Below are 21,042 nucleotides of genomic sequence, written 5' to 3'. Positions count from 1 at the left end.
GCCATCGCGTGATAGTTAATTAGCCAGGTAACTACAGGTTTTTCTCTGCTAGAAAAGTATATGTTTCATCATGCTTTGAACTCTGCCTTATTATCAGCTCTGCTATGAAAACAATGTTTTATTTCCTATTGAGAGAATAGGCCAGGCATGAAGCATTGTTTTTGTAAGGCCTAACGGAATACTTTCTTTGTGAATCAAAGTTGTAGAATGAGTAGTTGGAAGATGGAGAATATCTTCCGCCATAATTAGCAAGCAACCATTTTAAGGGAGGCGAAGATTAAAACGGTGTGATTGCCTAGAACAAGCAGCACTGGATGTCGTGCTACAACCATCTTCTTAATAACCTGTCACCTTAAAAAAAGATTACAAACAAGCCGATAATAATAAAAAAAAAAAGGTAAGGTGGAACAAGTCTAGTCTGGATTTCCCTGCATATTTTTGTCACTACTATGACCCTGAAACACACGAAGAAGATTCCCTTGAGAAAGGCATTAATATGTACCACTATTAAGATGTAAAATGTCCACACACACACACACACACACACACCCCTATAACACCACCTACAATCCTCAGGCTAGCAGGATACCTTCAAGCATGTTCACATGATCTCTCAATGTGTTTTCTAGAATGAGTGATGAATAGACGACTACTAATTAGACCAAGAATAGTTAGCAAACTAATACCCCAAGTAGCTGCTGCTTCCACAGGGTACCAGTGAAACAGCCCCTCCACTAGAGAGTGTCTTAGGAAGTGCTCTAAAAGAAATCAAATCAACCTTCAAATGCACATAGGTGTCTCAAGTAGACTAAGAACAGAGAACTCCAGAGATTTCAGGAAAGTCTGATCATAAAAGCCGCATGTTTACTTAACCTACTAGGTATAGCTTTGATGTCTGAGTGCTAACACTATAGAGTTAAGACTGTTATTGGGAAGATAAGATAAACACATGAAAAAAGATACTGCATTATATTGGTAGGTATAGAGTAAGGTGATCAATAAGGTGGTAGAGACACTAAATGTGATAAGATAAGAGCTCAATAAAGCAGGGCAATTCCTCTGAGCTGGAAGGCTGAGAAGGGCTTCAGAGGCTTAAACAAGTCTTAAATGAAAGGCAGAATTCTCACAGGTAAGACTCCTAGAAAGGCCATTCCAAGAGTAGAAAGGCATGAGCCACTTAAAACACACTGGAGAGTTTGGAAGGCAGGGGACTGAGTATATGTGTTTAAAGAGAACAGAAGACCGGGCAGTTAGACTAGTTAGGCTAGGGCAAAGAAGGTTTACGAGAGGAGATAAGGTAGGGGATAGGTGTCTTAATGTTCTGTGTGCACTTTGAACCAGCGATCCCCCCTACAAATGTATAAAGAAATAGTCATGGCTATGTGCATAGCTACAAGAGTTTTATAAAGTTTGTGGGAATCAGAAAGAGCTGAAATGCCCAACGATAATTAAAGTATGAAACACCTCTGTAATGAAATATTCAGCAGCTGAAAAAAAAAACCCAGTATAGGATATTTTACAATATGGGGGCATATTTATAATACCTCTGTACAAAATTAAGTGGGGGAAGGTAGATTCCCAAACAGTAGATTTTATTTTTGTGAGGAAAAATAATATTCATATAAATTCTCACTGATACATGCATTCATATACATTGGAACATACACAAATACTAACAGCACTTACTTCTGAGTGGGAGGAAAATAGGCAACATTAATTTTTCTGCTTTTTGTTTGTCAGGAGTGCCTATATTTTCCAAAGCAAACATGGATAACATTGGTAGTAACAAAAAATAACAATAATGAAAGTTACTTAATGAAAAAGAGAAGAAAATGGAGACTGGAAGTTCACTGGATACTCCTGTAACATTTGTATTTTATCCAGTAGGCATGAAGTTTGCAAAGAAACAGGGATCCTAAGTGGAATGCCAATATTTAAAGGTCAGAAGTAAAAGACAATAGAAATAGTTAAAAATTCAAAAGGCAAGTGGGGCTGTCCAAAGGAAGAGAGTTCTGGGCAAGGCACAGGCTCTGGGGTTTTGGGGAAGAAAGAAGCAATACCACTTCATCCAAGCACACCAAATGAAAACACACAGTGAGGCAACTAGGAAAAGCCTGAAATCATCAGCACTATTTGCTCAGCCCCTACTGTGCATGAAGCACTTCGCGAAGCCTTTGAAAACCCACTATTATTCCAGTCTGTCCTAAATAAATACATTTATTAAAATAAGCTGAAAGTCCAAACCTCAGCTTTCCTCTGCAGTGACCTGCATAAACTACAGACTTAAACACATAATGTTACAGGAGAGGAGTGAATCTGACATTTAGGAAAGTTAATGGGTTACAACAGAACTTCAGACTTAAAAGTACTCTAACAGATTAAACAAACTGTTCAAAAGAATCAGTGTCAATACCACCGAGTATTAAGAGTAAATGCACAAATCAGATACCTGCTCACAGAACTCACTGGAAAAACCACATCAATTCACATGCAGGATATATCTGCTTTGTGTTCCAACGTGATGCTATCATGACAGCAGCTGTAATAATGGCTCACTGTCAGTAATCATACAGTGGCTAATGAGGTGAGAGGTAGAAGGCAAACAAAAACATTTTAGTTATGATAAAATAAAAGCATCATGCACCTCCAACTGAAAGGGGAACTGCTGAATCAAGCCTCATTTTTATTTTATTTATTTATTTTTGGAGACAGGGTCTCACTGTGTTGCCCAGGCTGGAGTGCAGTGTGGGTTGCCCAGGCTGGAGTGTGGTGGTATCATCTTAGCTCACTGCAACCTTGAATTCCTGGGCATAAATGATTGTCCTGCCTCAGCCTCCTGAGCAGCTGGGGCTACAGTTGGGCATCACCAAACTCAGCTAATTTTTAAAAATTTTTTGCAGAGACAGGTCTCACTATGTTGCCCAGGTTCCTCTTGAACTCCTGGCCTGAAGCAATCCTCCCACCTAGGCCTTCGAGTGTTGGGGTTATAGGTGTGAGCCACTGTGTCCAGCCAGACCTCATTTTAAAAGCACATCTGAGGTACAGAGTCAATGTTGCATTCTCAAAAGATATTTAAAAGACCATGGCGGTTGGGGCCAGGCGTGGTGGCTCACGCCTATAATCCAAGCACTTTGGGAAGCTGAGGCGGGCAGATCACGAGGTCAGGAGTTCAAGATCAGCCTGGCCAACATGGTGAAACCCCGTCTCTACTAAAAATACAAAAATTAGCTGGGCATGGTGGCGCATGTCTGTAATCTCAGCTACTTGGGAGGCTGAGGCAGGAGAATCACTTGAACCCGGGAGGCGGAGGTTGCAGTCAGCCGAGATCGCACCACTGCACTCCTGCCTGGGTGAGAGAGCGAACCTCCATCTCAAAAACAACAACAACAACAACAACAACATGGTGGATCAGTTGTGTTTGTCCTTCACAATAGACCCACTTCTATCACCAAATGCAATAGAATTACTGGTCCAAGTTTGGCAATCTAACAGTGATAATGAAAATTTATGAGCTTGTATGAAGCCAAGGCTGCATAAGACTTGCTTCCAGTCAATCCAAGGTACACAGCAAGAAACTAAAGGCATAGCAAGGAATAGAACCACAAATGAATTTATTCTTTCATCTTTTGATTATCTTCTCATCAGATGACGATCTCTACAGACAGTTCTTTGGGAAATTAACATTTGAAATTAATGAAGCTAAAACAAAATTATGAATTCGCTGTCTTATCCATCACGGTCTTTTTTTGTGGGGGCGTGGGGGAGGTGCAGACAAAGTTTCGCTCTTGTTGCCCAGGCTGGAGTGCAATGGTGCAATCTCAATGCACTGCAACCTCCGCCTCCCGGGTTCAAGTGATTCTCCTGCCTCAGCCCCCCAAGTAGCTGGGATTATAGATGTATACTACCATGCCTGTCTAATTTTGTATTTTTAGTAGGAACGGGGTTTTACCATGTTGATCAGGCTGGTCTCAAACTCCTGACCTCAAGTGATCCACCTGCCTTGGCCTCCCAAAGTGTTGGGATCACAGGCGTGAGCCACTGTGCCCAGCCTCCATCATGGTCTTTTATCACAGATATGGCTGTAAAAAAAACAAAATGCCAGAAAAAATAGATAAAACAAAAACAAGAACAGCTTCAGTCCAAGAGAACAACATGATTAAACTATCACATATGATAATTTAGGGAAGACTTGCAGTTTTTATATTATTTGGTTGGAATAGCTTAAACAAACTCTCAGACACCAAGTTGGTCTTCAACTGTAGACCATTATTGAGGCAAAAATCAATTTGGGCAAGCCCTATCCTAAGTGCTAGAGTAAAAAACTAGAGGAGCTACAGAAGCTCAAAAGGCACAACATTGATATTGAGGCACAGTAGCTGCCATATTAATTAACAATGATGTTCATTAGATACTAGTCTACACTTAATATTACTGTGTATAAAAACAAACAAAAAAATAGGTACCTAAACTTCCGGGAGTGTAGTAGAATATTTTCCCCTTTTTTGCTCCTACTTATAAAAAGGCCAAGGCCAAACAGCTCTAGAGAAGAGTCCAGTAGTTTTGCTAACGTCATGTCGTATCTGGAGGATGCCAAGCCAGCTCCTTAGAGTTCTGGCCATGCATAATGGATCACTGGGGTCTTTCTCTAGAATCTACTCCTATTCTGGCTCTAGGATTCTTAGTAAAAATGAGCTCCTGCAATATAAATGAGTTAAATGGTATAAAAAAATCACCTCAGCCGGGCATGGTGGCTCACCCCTGTAATCCCAGCACTTTGGTAGACCAAGGTGGGCAGATTACAAGGTCAGGAGATCGAGGCCATCCTGGCTAACACGATGAAGCCCCGTCTCTACTAAAGTACAAAAAAATTAGCCAGACGTGGTGGCGCGCACCTGTAGTCCCAGCTACTCGGGAGGCTGAGGCAGGGAAATTGCGTGAACCCAGGAGGCAGAGGTTGCAGGGAGCTGAATCCAGCCTGGTGACGAGCAAAACTCCATCTCAAAAAAAACAAAAAATCACCTAAAGTGCATCCTAAGATGAGTAACCATGATGGTGAGGGATTCTGAAAGCACATCTTAGAGAAGAACTGAAAAGAGAGGCCTGAAGACAGAAGGAAAAAGAGGAGAAAACAACGTTCATGAAGGCCCCTTCCAGCCTGACAATTCCATGAAGAGTTTCAGAAAAGCATGAGTTTACCTTTTTCATACATTGTATCCTAGAGGTAAATACTGGTAGCCTGGATACTAAAAATAGCACAGAAAGTTCCAATTTCACTTTTTTTCTACTTCTGCCCTGACATCTCCAAATGGAAAAGTAGGAATAAATTCCAAAATTCTACAAACTTCTTTTCAGTTGATAGTTCATCTTCAGTCCATCATAAGAAGAAGAAATGAACCTGGAATTCTAAGAAGCATTCGTGGCTGCAGGAAACACTAGAAAATCCTCAGGTCAATAGAAATTCCAAATAAAAGGGTCTTAACTTGGATTGTGCCTTCATGAGTGATGGCAGTATAAGTACTTGGGCAGCAGTATCAATGACCAGCTGTTGATTGGCTCAGACTTGGTTAGATTTCACAAAGACCTCTTTTCTAGCAGGAGAAGCTGAGATGGCTGAGTGTAGACAGCGTAAATGAATGTTACTTATTTGAGCCACTTTTACTCACTCATTCTACCACTATTGCAAGGCAATATTCAACTATTTGATTAGATGGTCAAGCCAAAATTTAAATTTCAAATGAAATGAATAATCTTATTCCTTATGTATTATAACCATATGTATTCCTAGTTTCTTAGAAAACATACTGGGTTGGACACAGTGGCTCACACCTGTAATCCCAGCACTTTGGGAGGCCAAGGCGGGTGATCACTTGAGTTTAGGAGTTTGTGACCAGCCTGGCCAACATCGTGAAACCCCGTCTCTACTGAAAAAATACAAAAATTAGCTGGGCATGGTGGCAGGCACCTGTAATCCCAGCTACTCGGGAGGCTGAGGCAGGAGAATTGCTTGAACCCAGGAAGCGGACGTTACAGTGAGCGAAGATCACACCACTGCACTCTAGCCTGGGCAACAGAGTGAGACCCTATCTCAAAAAAAAAAAAAAAAAAAAGAAAGAAAGAAAGAGAGGAGATATACTGGTAATAAGCTGTTCTAAAACTTTGAATATCTTGGATGCTGATTCTTGTACTCCATTAAAAGTCCTTTGGGTTGTCACGTTATAATGGCATGAGGCAATCTCTTGAAGAGTCATGTGGGTACTTGGAGAGTATCTCCTCCAGTGTTAATTGGGCTATGATGAAATTCTTTAAAGAATGCATGGTTAACACAATATTGTCAGAGAGAAAATCCTTTGGAAAGTATCTTTACAAATCTTTGATAAGTCTCATATGTAATTAGTTTCTATGTTGAACTTAAGGATACTATAAAGGCCAAATTATTATTATTTTTTTTTGAGACAGAGTCTCACTCTGCTGCCCAGGCTGGAGTGCAGTGATGTGATCTCTGCTCACCACAACCTCTGCCTCCTGGATTCAAGCGGTTCTCCTGCCTCAGCCTCCCGAGTAGCTGGGACTACAGGCACATGCCACCATGCCCGGCTAATTTTTATATTTTTAGTAGAGATGTCCAGGCTGATCTCGAACTCCTGACCTTGTGATCCACCCGCCTTGGCCTCCCAAAGTGTTGGGATTACAGGCGTGAGCCACTGCGCCTGGCCCAAATTCATTTTAGTTAGGAGGCTGTTCTGTAAGGATTCTTCATGATATTCATGAATAGTATAGTGCAACAATATATTATTTAAGAAACTTCCCAAGTTGCAGTGTTAAGAAAAATAGTAGACTTAGGCCAGCAATCCAAGCAACAAATACCTTCAAAAGACTCTTTAATATACTTACAAAATTTAAATCTAGAAAGGAAGGAAGGATTGTCCCAGTAAGAAGGATGCCTTCCAATCCTAATAAATTCATTAGCAGTGAAAAGTCTCTATGACAAGATGTCAGCATTTAGCATGCTTCTTACAGACATTTATATTGTTTTCTTCAACAAAAAGTGAGAATCCTTCCCATGTCCATATCTCAGGAAGCTGCCTGACATATCAAACTCAAAAGTGATCTGAAACAACCATTCGCAATACAAGGCCTCCAGAATCTCCAAGCAAAAACTACAGCTAATTTTTAACTAAGAATATTTGAGAGACCCTATACAACTGGCCACTTATGGCTCAGCTTATTTTGACAGAATTTTCAGGAGGATAAAAGTTTATAAAATATAAATATATATTAATATATAATATATAAAATGTTTATGTTATATAGTATATATTACATACATTTACTTGAAATAAATATCTATTAAAATAATAGTCATATATAATATGTATTTATATATGTACAGATAAACAAGCAAAAACCTGAAGGACTTTTATAATAGTTTTCTATTGAGGGAGACAATAATGAGAGTAAACCCTGTTCTAAATTACTAGAATGTGTGTGCGATTAGGGAAATTCAAAAGGGACAAATAAGCTAATCTTGCACCACATAGCTCCCTATCATACAGAACCTGCTCCTGATAATAATAATGTAGTAATAATACCACTTCAGACTTCAATATCACAAATGTTTCCATAGACATTAACTAATTTGTTCTCAGTTGGTCTTCTCAAAAATCCAATGAGAAACAGCCAGGTACATATTATTGCCCATTTTAGACAAAACAAAGCTGAATGTATAAACAATATATCATTTAAGAAACTTCTCAAGTTGCAGTGTTATGGAAAATGGCAGAGTGAAACCAGCAATCCAAGGTAAAATATAAACAACAAATACCTTCCAAAGACTCTTTAATATACACATAAAATTTAAATCTACTTTGAGCCATTTGGTTGAACAGTTGTGTTCTTTTCATGTCACCTTAGAGTTGTATAATAATATTTTACTTTATCTCTGCAGCAATGGTCTGAGTACAGATATTTTATTTTACATTTGAAAATCTCATTGCATTTTATCATTTTTTGTGGCTGAGAATTAAGAATTCATTGCTCTCATTAATATAATAAAAGTTATTTCTCTTCACTGAAACAAAACAAAACAAAACAAAAAATATATACACATAAAATTTAAATCTAGAAAGGAAGGAAGGATTGTTCCAGTAAGAGGCATGTCTTCAAATCCTAATAAATTTATGAGAGCACTCAGGTGAAAAATCATACAGTGTCTTCCAGTGACTCTTCCTGTGGTGACAGATCTACAAGTAGAGCCAAGATTCTCTTGACAGCCCACCCTCTGCTCTTTTAACCCCACCATGCTGTTGACTCCCAAAAAGTGCAGTGAAAGTCCCAGCAACAGCCGAAAGGGGGAAGCTACTCTTTCTCAATTTGATGGGACAGATTTAGAAACAGAAATTGAACTGAGGGAACCCCCATCATTAAATTCAGCCAGACCCCCACACATAATCTTTGGGTCTTTTTTCTCAATTTCAGCTCACACTCCTCTATCTTTTCTTTCTCTTTCTAAAGGCACATTTGGAGATGAAACCATTCATAACTGCCCATCCACAGACAGTTTGTGGCAGCATAATTGACAATGAGTCTGCTGCAAAAAAATGAAAATGCTGTTTTAATAACCTTGGCCTAAAATACATTCTGTTGTATGCCTCAAAGGGCTTCAATAAAAAGTCAACCTGTAGAGACATATTTTCTTGGCTTAAACAACAATCCAAAGCATATAAATGTAGTCCAACTATAATGACATATTTATAGGCCAATAAAGCTTACACTGCAGCTTTCATACTTCGCTTAAAGGAACTCTGTAAGAATCAGTGTTACATAAAATAATTTGATTTTTTTTTCAAACTATAGCCCAAGGAATAAAAAATGCAAGTTTGCTATGTTTAACTGATAGTGTTTATATTCCATACTTGCTAAAAATTTTGTAAAATGAAATAATTCTTCATTTGACTACTTTCAACTGCCATACCAAATATGGGTATCAAGTCCACTTTATTATAAAAGCTAAGTACTGTAATTCTAAAGACAAAAATAAATAACTAGAGGCTTGTGTGGTGAATGATTTAATCAACCCAATTCTTCTGGAAAAACAGGTTCTTGTGTTCATTATGCTTATGAATAATACATTCCTTAACCCTCCTATTTTAACATAGTTATTTTTCTTTATTTTTTTATAAACTTCAGTATGAAACGGTCTGAAAGAAGGTAAAATATCTCACTGAGTAAAGTCATAATTTGCATTGGTTTCATATTGAACTTTCTTTCTTTGAAAAGGACAAAGAGGAGGGAAGAGAATGAATGCACTTTACCACATCTCAGAAGTGTTTTTTAAGATTATTAGTTTTTCCACTATCCAGATATGTAGTTTTAGTCATCAACCATTAAGAGTCTTAAACGAAAACTCTAGAGAGTTTTAAAAAGCAGAAAGATGACATCCTCAAATATTGTCTAAATGTGCTCCCTCAAGGGGGAAGGGGATAAAAAAAATGAAAGAGTTGTGATTTGAATCAGAGCATTTATTGGAAGCTGCCATGTGGGGCAGAGTTTCTCTTTGTGGAGTATTAATTTGTTGGCAGACACACATTTGTGAGAACATTCTTGTTTTTTTTTTTTTTTTTTTTTTTTTTTACTATTCAGAGAGAGACAGGAAGTGACACAAACTGGAATTAAAGGGAACTTACTCTACCTAAACACTAAGCAAGAAAAGTTCTTTAATGAGCTTTTATATTTTAAAATCCCTTCTCTAAGAACCAATCTAATTATTTTGTTGTTATTGATGTTTTAACATTATGAAATAACTCAGTTAAAAAACGATAACATGTTGCAGTTTTACTTTATCCATAGAAAGGTGAGATCTTTCCGTTCTTTGCTTACTTCCACCAGAAAAAAAAGGGGGGTCTCAAATAATCTCACAGTTCATCTTCTTTCTTTGGTAAGAACAATGAGGAGTTGGAAGGGTTCTACAGAAGGAAAAACCTAATAAGTGTGTGAATTTCCATTAACAATGCGGTATTGGAGGTGGTTTCAGTGTGACCAACAGAAAAGAAGATAAGAAAACCACTGTGGAGAAAGAAAAGTACAGACAACAAATATTTTGATGTTATAGAAGAGGCTGAAGAGAAAGTTGCAGGGACAGGAATGTGTACAGAAAATGACACCCCCATCTCCTCAATATAAATCCTGACAATGTAGACTTACAAACCTTAGATCAGGCAGATAATGGAAACTCATTACATTAAGGAAAGTTTTTGTTTCTCTTTCCACATTATTACAACACAGTGTGCATTCCAATTACAAAAGCTATTTGTCTGAAATTCCCCACAGTTCATAGCAACTGAGTAGAATTTCAAGGCCCTAAATTCTATCCTTAAAGGGGTATTTTACAATAAAAATTTGTTAAGTACATGGTGTTTCTTGTTCCCCAGGGGAGAGCCTCCCAATCAACTCTCCTGTTGATCATTTCCCCTTCTTCAGCACTAATCATAAAGCTGTCTCCAAAATGAGACCAAAACAAACAAACAAACAAAATCAGAGTCAACCTAATAACCTTTTTTGTTTTGTTTTGTTTTGTTTTTGAGACAGAGTCTCGCTGTTGTCACCCGGGCTGGAGTGCAAAGGCGCGATGATTTCAGCTCACTGCAACCTCTGCCTCCCAGGTTCTAGCAATTCTCCTGCCTCAGCCTCCCAAGTAGCTGAGATTACAGGCCGCCGCCACCGCACGCAACTAATTTTTGTATTTTTAGTAGAGACAGGGTTTTACCAGGTTGGCCAGGCTGGTCTTGAACTCCTGACCTCAGGTGATCCACCTGCCTTGGCCTCCCAAAGTGCTGCGATTACAGGCGTGAGCCACCGCGCCCGGCCAGGAACCTTTTCATCAATACACATTCCTTGGCCTTTCCTTAGTCCTACTGAATGAAGAATCTAGAAAAGCTAGTCTCAGTAATCAGTATTGTTTTTTAAATTTCTTTTATGAGTCTAATAAGCAACTAAATTTAAAAACCACTCATCTAGATTTTCCAGGCCAAACCACCTGCAAGTACTGTGAATATTCACTATAAACCAATTTCTTCTGGAATCAACTGCAAAAAGGCAGAATATGGACCTTCTTTTTTTTTAGAATCTAGGAGGATGAACCTCTTGTTTCTTTGGGTGGAATTAAGAAATTAGACTTATTTTCCTGTTCATTAATAAATTATCCATTTTAAACACAATTTTAAACATAAACCTTGCTATAAATACTCTTGTTTATATGTGTGACATCAAGCTTAACCATCTACACATCCTTTTGTCCCCTGTGGGTTTCCTGTTTAATTTTTTATTAGTAACAGTATATTCCATAACACACACACAAAATTAAACAAACAAAAGAAAGGTTTTAATGTTAAGGAAAACATAAGACAATGGCAATACAACTTAGATCATACATTAGGAAAGTAACACAACAGATGTATTATTCAGCATTACTGCAAGTCATAAGACTAGTCATTGTGTGTTCACAAAACTGGGGGGTGTAACAGTATATATAGGAAGACTATTAAAAACTCTTTGGCTTTAGAAGGAAAACCACTAGTTTAATAATTTTCTCTAAATGTGCAGGTGACAATCAGGCTGCCATATCCAAAATGTTACTGTCTGACATCAACCAAAAGATGCCAGGAAACTGTTGATAGTTAAACTCAAACTGCAAGAAAATATTAATGCTATTCCCAAAACACAGCACAGCTCATCACAAACCAGAGTCACATGAAAGCCACAGTCAGTTACTGGTGTTATTCAGTCTCTTTATGCCAATTAAAATAAATTGCCTAGGTTTGTTGTAATAGTTAAGTTCTGGGTTTTAAGAAAAAAAACAGGAAGTTGTCACATTAAGGCATAAAATAGGACTGCAAAAATCAGCATTGTGTGCAAATGGAAGAAAAAGATGCCTTAATATGTTAAAATGCAGTTCCTCTTTGCCTAAAGAGGAAATAACTAGTCTAAATCAGAGGTCAACAATTTTTGTCTTGAGCAATGCTAGGAGAATAAATCAGTGAATGACACGGGAATACAAACAGAAGGAAAAAAAAAAAGCAATGAAGGGACACAAAATGTCACTGGAGAAGAAAGTGTTAAGAAAAAGCAATAGAATTAATTATGGAGCCCCTCCTTTATGCCAGTCAATGTGCTCTACCCTTTCTATCTCACATCTCACAATAACCCTGTAAAGTCCCCCTATTTTTTAGATGGGGAAACTGAGGCTTAGAAGTTAAATTATTTGCCTAAGGCCACACAGCTAAGTAAGCAGCAGAGTTAGTATGCAAACACCAATCAGCATAACTTCTCCAAAGCCCAAGTTCTCCTTTAAACTTACAGTGGAAGAGGGAAGGAAGCAAATATATATATATATATATATATATACACACACACACACATATATATATATATATAGTTGATGGTACCACTGAACACTAAGAGATCAAGCAAACCTATGCCATTGGTTGCCAACCAGTGGATCTCCTGGCTTGACATTGTTCTCTTGCTCCACATTAAGGAACTCATCCCTTTTCCTCAGTTTGTTTTCCACTCAATGTAAAACATGAAATTGGGACATGGTGTTAATAGATGTCATACTACATACTTATAGTAAGTATTTAAACTCTTTATTAATTCAATTTTAGGTGCTCTAATTAAATTGTATGCCTTGACATCACACTGAAAGTTGTTTAGAACCACTGTATCACCCCAGCACAAGGGTCCACACATAAAAGGTCCTTTGATCCAACAGGTAACACTCATCTCTTACCCATCCAGTCATCTCTCCATCCATATTCTTAGGCCCATTTGAGGTTAAAGAAATTTGAAATACATTTATATATAAATGATAGCGTTTCCAGAAAAATCTACAACCGAAAAGTTACTATATACACCCACACATTAGATTTAAAAGTACGAGCCATATTTACCCAGGTCTGCCTTCTCCTTGAGAACGTCTTTGAAGTTGAGTCCACTGTTTAGGGTTGACTGCCTGTACTTCAGCAGAGCTTCCTTCTGTCCATTCCTTCCCAAGGCCTCAGTTTTCACTGGTCCAGTGTGAAGGCCACATCTCCACTTGGAGAAATCAGAATGTACCCACTTGACCAGATCTTCAAGCTTCACAATCACCTTTTCGGAAACAGCAATGACTTCATCCTACAAGAGGTGGTTGGGGAAGAACAAAAAACGTTATTTATAGGTTTGAGGGAAATGATCCATTCTCCACAAGGCCCATCTGAAATGCCATGTGAGTGGTTTAACCTAATGTAAGGAGACTGTGTGCATTCTGGTGACACAGAATCGTTAGTAACTCACTTCATTTCAATGGTTTTTCACTGCTAGTTGTTTAGTTAAGGAATAATTTTTATGTTTGTTATACAATTAGAAAGTATCCAAAAATAGGACAGTAATTCTAATAGCCATTTTTAATGTTGGTTGCCCAAGTTCACACTCTACCTAGCTGACCACTTGAGTGAAAGCTAGTTTTTAGGTGTAATTAATTGCAAATGTAAAAAGTGAAAGCTAGATGACTAATGGTGAGCCTGTCTCTACATAAATGGTCTAAGTAAATCTGGGATTCTTGGAACTCTGACTCACCCCCAAATTCCTATGTTTATGGTACATTTTCCCTTGGCTTATACACAAATATTGAATTTAACTTTTGTCCTAAAAATTAAATAAAACTGTGATGTAATCCCAAAAGAAATACTTCATAAATGTTGTGTGCTTCCCACTGAAAGAAACTTACACATTCTCATGTTTCTCAAAAACTTTGTAAGCTGAGAAATGAACTGATTTTTTCTTTTAATACATATGGGGTAGGGGGTGAGAGGGTGAGTGAGGAAAAAGTCTTTGAATTTAAGAAAAGTAGTTGAAATGTAAGTTTCTCCTCTGGATCATAAATTTGAATGTTAAGCAACTCTAATTGCTTCTAGGAAACAACCAACTTTTCTGACTCAGAATTAATTCAGTAAGATATTTAATAGACATCCATACATGGAACAAAGGGAGGCCCCTTCACCCGAAGATTCTTTGGAAAAGGCTCAAGAAGATCATCTCACTGGCTTTTAAGTTATTTAAGCATTTGACATTTCAACTTGAACTGACTTCTTTCATTTCTTTTATTTCACATTTCTGAAGAAAGCTTGGCTGTGAAAACCCCTAAGCTTACAAAATCTTAGAAATATTTTTGACAAACAACAACAGGAAGATGTCTCAAAGCTATTAAACAAAAGGAATTCACAACTGATTTTGGCTAATTTTGCTGTTAAACATGACTTTTTCCTCCTCCCCCTGCCCCACTGACACACAGACACACACACACACACACACACACACTTCTCCAATTCGAACAAAAAAAGGTTATTAGGATAAGCTTCACATAATAAGAAGCCCTGGGTTGAGGTTTTTTTTTTTTTCTTTTGATGTTTTAAGGTAGAATCTAAAATTTCAATTTTCCTCATTGAGTTCCAAGCTGCTTCTGAGAAGAAAGTCTATTAGGCAGCAGCAGAGTAACAAATACTCTATCAAAAATGAAAAGTAAAACTTCAGTAATGGAATCCTTTCCCTTATCATGATTAAATATGAACTACCACTAAATGGGAGACAAAGTGGAAACTGTGTTTTTATCATGTGCTCAAGAAAAAATTTGAGTACTTTATAAACAATGGGGCCCATTACAAAGTACCATTTCAACGGATGATTTCTCTCAGATTCACTAAACCATCCTCTTGAAATAAAAGATCCGTACTTGCCACGCATTTTATAGCTATTTCATGGTGATTATTAAATGTCAGAATAAAGTCAGGCTAGATATTGTTTCAAAGCATATGGGAACAGCTTCTGGACAGGGGACACCAGAAATCAAGTTTAGAATGTACTGGAAAATAATTAGGTGTATCAGTCTCAACATTAGTAAAGATAGAATTTGGCAACGTTTTGACTAAATACGGTTTCCCAGAAGAGACAAGTTTGTAGATGAGTGTTATTTTCAAATAGCTCTCTGATCAAATGATTATCATTTCAATTACTAGTTGCTTCAGATCTTTTCCAAGAAATGGCATGACTATCTCTGGATGGCTTACAACACCCTCCAAACAAATAAGTTATTAACCAAGAGAAAATACTATCCTTACGATGTCATTAATGAATAAACCCATCTTTTATGAGTCAGTCTATAGGTTTTGTCCTCCCTTTTTCTCCCTCTTTCAAACAGATCTTTCATGAATATACACACACACATAAAAACAAATGCAGGAATTCACATAAACATGAATAAGCCATAAACCCAAGTTTGGCTTCATTGTGAAACCACCAGTATGTTTTACTGTGGATTCACAGAGAAACTGGCCCTGCAACATTGTCAAACGCCATAGAAGGAAATCTGATAAGGAGAGGGGGGGAAACAACAAGCCAACACCCCCCTTCCACCACAAGAAAACAAAAACTAGCCAACATATATATAGAAAATGTCTCAGGAAACATTACTTTGTGCACACAATGGCATAAATCACATGTTCGCATTTACTATTCTGAGCAAGTGCTGACTAAAGTTCCTAATACTCACCATTCTTGGGCAAGTCTCTATGTCTAAGAAAAGAATTTCAATAAGCTCATCTCATGATTACATTAGCTCTCTGCAAACTGAGAATTAGCACTGGATAAATATTGCTGATTTACTCTAATACAACACAAAAGGAACACAAAGAAATACACTTTGTTATTCTATTAATGTACCTTGGCTTTTCAATTAACCCAGCTCTTAATCAATATTTATGTAAGCTGTGTTGAGCCATGTTCTAAGTCCTTATCCCCTTTCGTCATTGTTTTAAACTGCCTATTTCTGTAATTTGGATTCAGTTTCTACCATTGTACAAAAACAGCTCATTTAATCATGAATCCTCTAAGTTAAGAGGAGCTCATCCAGTCAAGAAGTCACAAACCAGTCAGCCCACGTGCATGGCGGGCCCTTCCGAGTGTTCTAAAACTTGGGAAACTTTACGCAAAAATACCCAGACCTCAATCTTCTCTCATAAAATAAAATAAAGGCCAAAAAAATAAAAATAAAAAATAGTTGAAACTGATAGAAGCTGCCTTCTTCAGACAAGATGTAAAATCCCCACCACTCCCTATTGCATTGTGTTCAGTCCAGTTTTCCCTAAACTATCTGGCCCCCATGGGCACCAGACATTTAAACTTGTAACATTGATTTAGTTCACCTTTCTCATTTTACTGATGAGGACAGTGAGGTTCAGTGACATGTCCAAGAACCAAATGACGGCAGGACTTGAACAAAGATCCAGGTTTCCTATCTGCCAAGACAGCATCTTGGACTCTGTAGCCAGATTGCTTGGGTTCAAATTCCAGCCCCGGAATTTACTTGCTGTGGAAGACTGAGCAACTTCTTCAACCTGCTTGTACTTCAAAGTTTTTTTTTTTCTTTTTTTTTTTTTGTAGAAAGACAGTATAATAATTCTGTCTGCCTTGTACAGCAGTAATTGTCGGGACTCAATGGGTTGATACAAATGAAGTAGCATGTCAGAATTAGCTATCATGATCATTGTTATTTCTTCTCTACATTGGTGTTTTCCAAACAGTGGCATGCAGAGATGATTTTAGATGGTTCACAGGTAAACTTTTAATTTAATTAAATTAATTTATTTATTTGAGACGGAGTCTCACTCTGTCGCCCAGGCTGGAGTCAGTGGCACGATCTCAGCTCACTGCAACCTCTGCCTCTCTGGTTCAAGCGATTCTCCTGCCTCAGCCTCCTGAGTAGCTGGAATTACAGGTGCCCGCCATCACGCCTGGCTAATCTTTTGTACTTTTAGTAGAGATGTGGTTTCACCATGTCGGCCAGGTTGGTCTTGAACTCCTGACCTCTGGTGATCTGCCCGCCTTGACCTCCCAGGGCGCTGGGATTACAGGCATAAGCCACCGCACCCGGCCCAGAAATAAACTTTTAAAATATATATTAAGTTTTTCATTGCTTATTTGTGTTGTATTTACTATTTATGGGAAGGTGGTACTGGTTTTCTATTTATAGGAGATATAGCAAATTTCCTCTTTAAATAAATTTAAGTTAAAAAAAAAAAGGGCCAATTTGAACATAGGCATTAAGTAAACACAGAGAACATGTGGATATAGCCAGGAAAATAAAAGTCAAGATGCTATGAAAATAAAATTCGGAACAATGTGTTATATCACTGGTTTTCAAAGTGGGTTCAGAAACCCTTGGGAATCCCTGAGACCATTTCAGATGGTCCACAGGGTCAAAACAATGATCCTAAAACTACTAAGACATTACTGGTTTTTTTCACTCTCATCCTCTTTCAAGTGTATATATAGTAGGGTTTTCCAGAAACGATGTGACATGTGATATCACAACAGAGTGAATGCAGAAGGAGATATGAGAACTCAGCTCTCTATATAAAGCTAGACAGTAAAGAGATTTACAACAAATGTAAAACAATGCCACTGTTCTTACTTTTTTGTTGTTTTTGAAAATATGGTTAACTTTCATAAAAAGTGTGTTACATTTACATAATGAGTTTATATTTCTATTTAATTTTATTTTTGAATTAACTTACAGTAAAATTTCCTTTTTTGGTGTACAGTTCTGCGAATTTTAACACATGGATAGATTCATATAACTACCACAACTATATTGTTAGGATACAGACTAGTCCCTCACCCTCAAAATCCCTCATATTAATTCTTAGTAGTCACCCTCTCCCACCACTCCCCACCAGCTCCTGGCAACCACTGATTTGTTCTTGCTATAGTTTTTTCTTTCCTAAAATGTCATGTAAATTGAATCATACAGTACAAAATCTTTGAGGCTGCTTCTTAAAGCAGCCTTAAAGAATAATGCCTTTGAGATCCATCCATCCATGTCCCTGCTTGTATCAATAGCTTATTCCTTTCTGCAGAGTTCTTATGTATCCATGGTATGTTCGTGTCCCAAAGTTTGTTTATCCACACACTGACTGAGGGACATCTGGGTTGTTTCAATTTTGGTGATTACAAACAGAGCTACTATAAATTTCCATGTACGGGCATACCTCTTTTTATTGTGCTTCACTTTACTGCCCTTCACAGATATTGCATTTTTTACAAATTGAAGGTTTGTGGGAAGCAAGTTTTGCCAAGCAAGTCTATCGGCCCCATTTTTCCAACAGGAGGTGCTCGCTTTGTGTCTCCAGGTCACATTTTGGTAATTTTTGTGATATTTCAAAACTTGTCATTATTGTTATATCTAGTATGTTGATCTGTAATCTTTTTTTTTTTTTTTTTAATCAGAGTCTTGCTCTGTTGCCCAGGCTGGAGTGCAATGGCGCAATCTCGGCTCACTGCAACCTCTGCCTCCCGGATTCAGACGATTCTCCTGCCTCAGCCTCCCCAGTAGCTGGGATTACAGGCATTTGCCACCACGCCCAGCTAATTTTTGTATTTTTAGTAGAGATGGGGTTTCACCATGTTGGTCACACCAGTCTCGAACTCCTGACCTCGTGATCCACCAGCCTCAGCCTCCCAAAGTGCTGGGATTACAGGTGTGAGCCACCGCACCCAGCCGATCAGTGATCTATTGTAATTGGAGATGCCACAAACCATGCTGATATAAGGTGGCAAACTTCATTGACAGCTGTTTTGTGTTCTGACTGCTCTACTGACCTGCCTTTTTCCCCAGTCTATCTCCCTCTCCTCCGGCCTACCTATTCCAAAAGACTCAACAATAATGGGCTAATTAATAACCCTACGATGGCCTGTAAGTGTTCAAGTAAATGTAGGAGTCCCATGCCTCTCCCTTTAAATCAAAAGCTAGAAATAATTAAGCTTAGTGAGGAAGGCATGTCAAAAGCCAAGAGAGGCTGAAAGCTAGGCCTCTTGCGCCAGTTAACCATGTTGTGAATGCAAAGGAAAAGCTCTTAAAGGAAATTCAAAGCACTACTCCAGTGAACATACAAATGATAAGAAGGCAAAACAGACTTACTGCTGATATGGAGAAAGTTTTAGTGGTCTGGGTAGAAAGATCAAACAGGCCACAATATTCCCTTAAACCAAAGCCTAATCCAGAGCAGGGCCCTAACTCTCTTCAATTCTACGAAAGCTAAAAGAGGTGAGGAAGCTGCAAAATAAAAGTTGGAAGGTAACAGAGGTTGATTCATGAGGTTTAAGGAAAGAAGCTGCCTCTGTAACTTTCAAGTACAAGGTAAAGCAGGAAATGCTGATGTAGAAATTGCAGCAAGTTTTCCAGAAAATCTAGCTAAGATAATTGAAGGTAGCTACACTAAACAACAGATTTTCAACAGAAGATGAAACAGCCTTATATCGGGGAAAAAAGACCATCTAGGACTTTCATAGATAGTGAGATGTCAATGCCAGCTTCAAAGCTTCAGAGGACAGGCTGATTCTTCTGTTAAGGGCTAATGCAGCTGGTGATTTTACGTTGAAGCCAATGCTCATTTACCATTCTGAAAATCCTAGGGACTTTCAGGATTATGCTAAGTCTATGCTACCTGTGCTCTATAAATGAAAAAACAAAGCTGGATTGAGAGCACATCTGTTTACAGCAGGGTTTACTGAATATTTTAAGGCTGCTGTTGAGACCTATTGCTCAGAATAAGAAATTTCTTTACAAATATGAGTGCTTATTGACAATGCACCTGGTCATCCAAGGCTCTGATGGAGATGTACAAAGAGATGAATGTTGTTTTTATGCCTGCTGACACAAAATCTATTCTGCAGTCCATGGATCAAGGAGTAATTTTGACTTTCAAGTCTCATTATATAAGAAATATACTTTATGAAGCTATAGCTGCCACAGTGATTCCTCTGATAGATCTAGGCAAAGTAAAAGGAAAACCTTCTAGAAAGGATTCACTATTCTAGATGCCATTAAGTACATTCAGATTCATGAAAGTGGGTCAAAACATCAATATTAACAGAAGTTTGGAAGACATTGATTCTAACTCTCATAGGTGACGACTTTCAGGAATTCAAGACTTCAGTGGAAGAAGTAACTGCACAAGTGGTGGAAACAGTAAGATAACTAGAATTAGAAGTGGAGCCCAAAGATGTGAATGAGTTGCTGCAATCTCATGATAAAACTTGAACAGATGAAGAGGAGTTACTTCTTATGAATGAGTAAAGAAAGGGGTTTCTTGACATGAAATCTACTCTTGGTGAAGATGCTGTCAACAATGTGTTTTTGTTCTGTTTTTTGTTCTTTTCAGTTGGGGTCTGGCTCTGTTGGCCAGGTTGGAGTGCATTGGCACCATATGGCCTGAACTCCTGGCCTCAGGCTATCTTCTCACTTCAGCCTCCCGAATAGGTGGGACTACAGGCCTGGCTAAATTTTTAAATATTTTTTTTAGAGAGCAGTTTCACTGTGTTGCTTAGGTTGCTCTCAAACTCCTAGCCTCAAGCAATCCTCTTTCCTCATCCTCCTGAAGTGCTGGGATTTGTGAACGTTGCTGAAATGACAACAAAAAATTCAGAATATTACATCAAGTTAGTTGATAAAGCAGTGGCAGGGTTTGAGAGGGTTGACTCCAATTTTGAAAGAAATTCTACCTGTGGGTAAAATGCAATCAAGCAGCACTGCATACTACAGAGTAATCTTTCGTGAAAGGAAGTGTCAACCAATGCATGGCATTTTAAGAAATTGTGATTTTGAGACCAGCCTGGGCAACATGTCGAAAACGCGTCTCAACAACAACAAAAATTAGTCAGGTGTGGTGGCACACACCCATAGTTCCAGCTACTCAGGGGCTGAGGTGGAAGGATCACTTGAGCCTGGGAGGTTGAGGCTGCAATGAACCACTATTGCACCACTGCACTCCAGCCTGGGTGAAAGAGTGAGATTCTGTCTCAAAAAAAAAAAGGAATTGCCACAGTCATCCCAACCTTCAGCAACCACCACCCTGATCAGTCAGCTGCCATCGACATCAAGCCCAGATCTTCCACAAGCAAAAAAAATTACAACTTGCTGAAGACTCAGATGATCTTTAGCATTTATTGGCAATA

General features: G+C 38.3%; 1 protein-coding gene across 1 annotated transcript in view; it reads right to left on the bottom strand.

The window, feature by feature from the left end:
• Positions 1 to 21,042, bottom strand: part of ARID5B (AT-rich interaction domain 5B) — a 195,637-nt gene that overhangs the window by 145,174 nt on the left and 29,421 nt on the right. Inside the window, exon 3 of the mRNA XM_003258231.4 lies at positions 12,945 to 13,170. Within this exon, the coding sequence (XP_003258279.1) occupies positions 12,945 to 13,170 (226 nt within the window). The remainder of the gene's footprint in view (positions 1 to 12,944; positions 13,171 to 21,042) is intronic.

Source organism: Nomascus leucogenys, chromosome 18, assembly GCF_006542625.1.
Source record: "Nomascus leucogenys isolate Asia chromosome 18, Asia_NLE_v1, whole genome shotgun sequence".
Taxonomy (NCBI): Eukaryota; Metazoa; Chordata; class Mammalia; order Primates; family Hylobatidae; genus Nomascus; species Nomascus leucogenys.
Note: the sequence above shows the minus strand (reverse complement) of the source record. Positions and strands in the feature narration are given on the sequence as shown.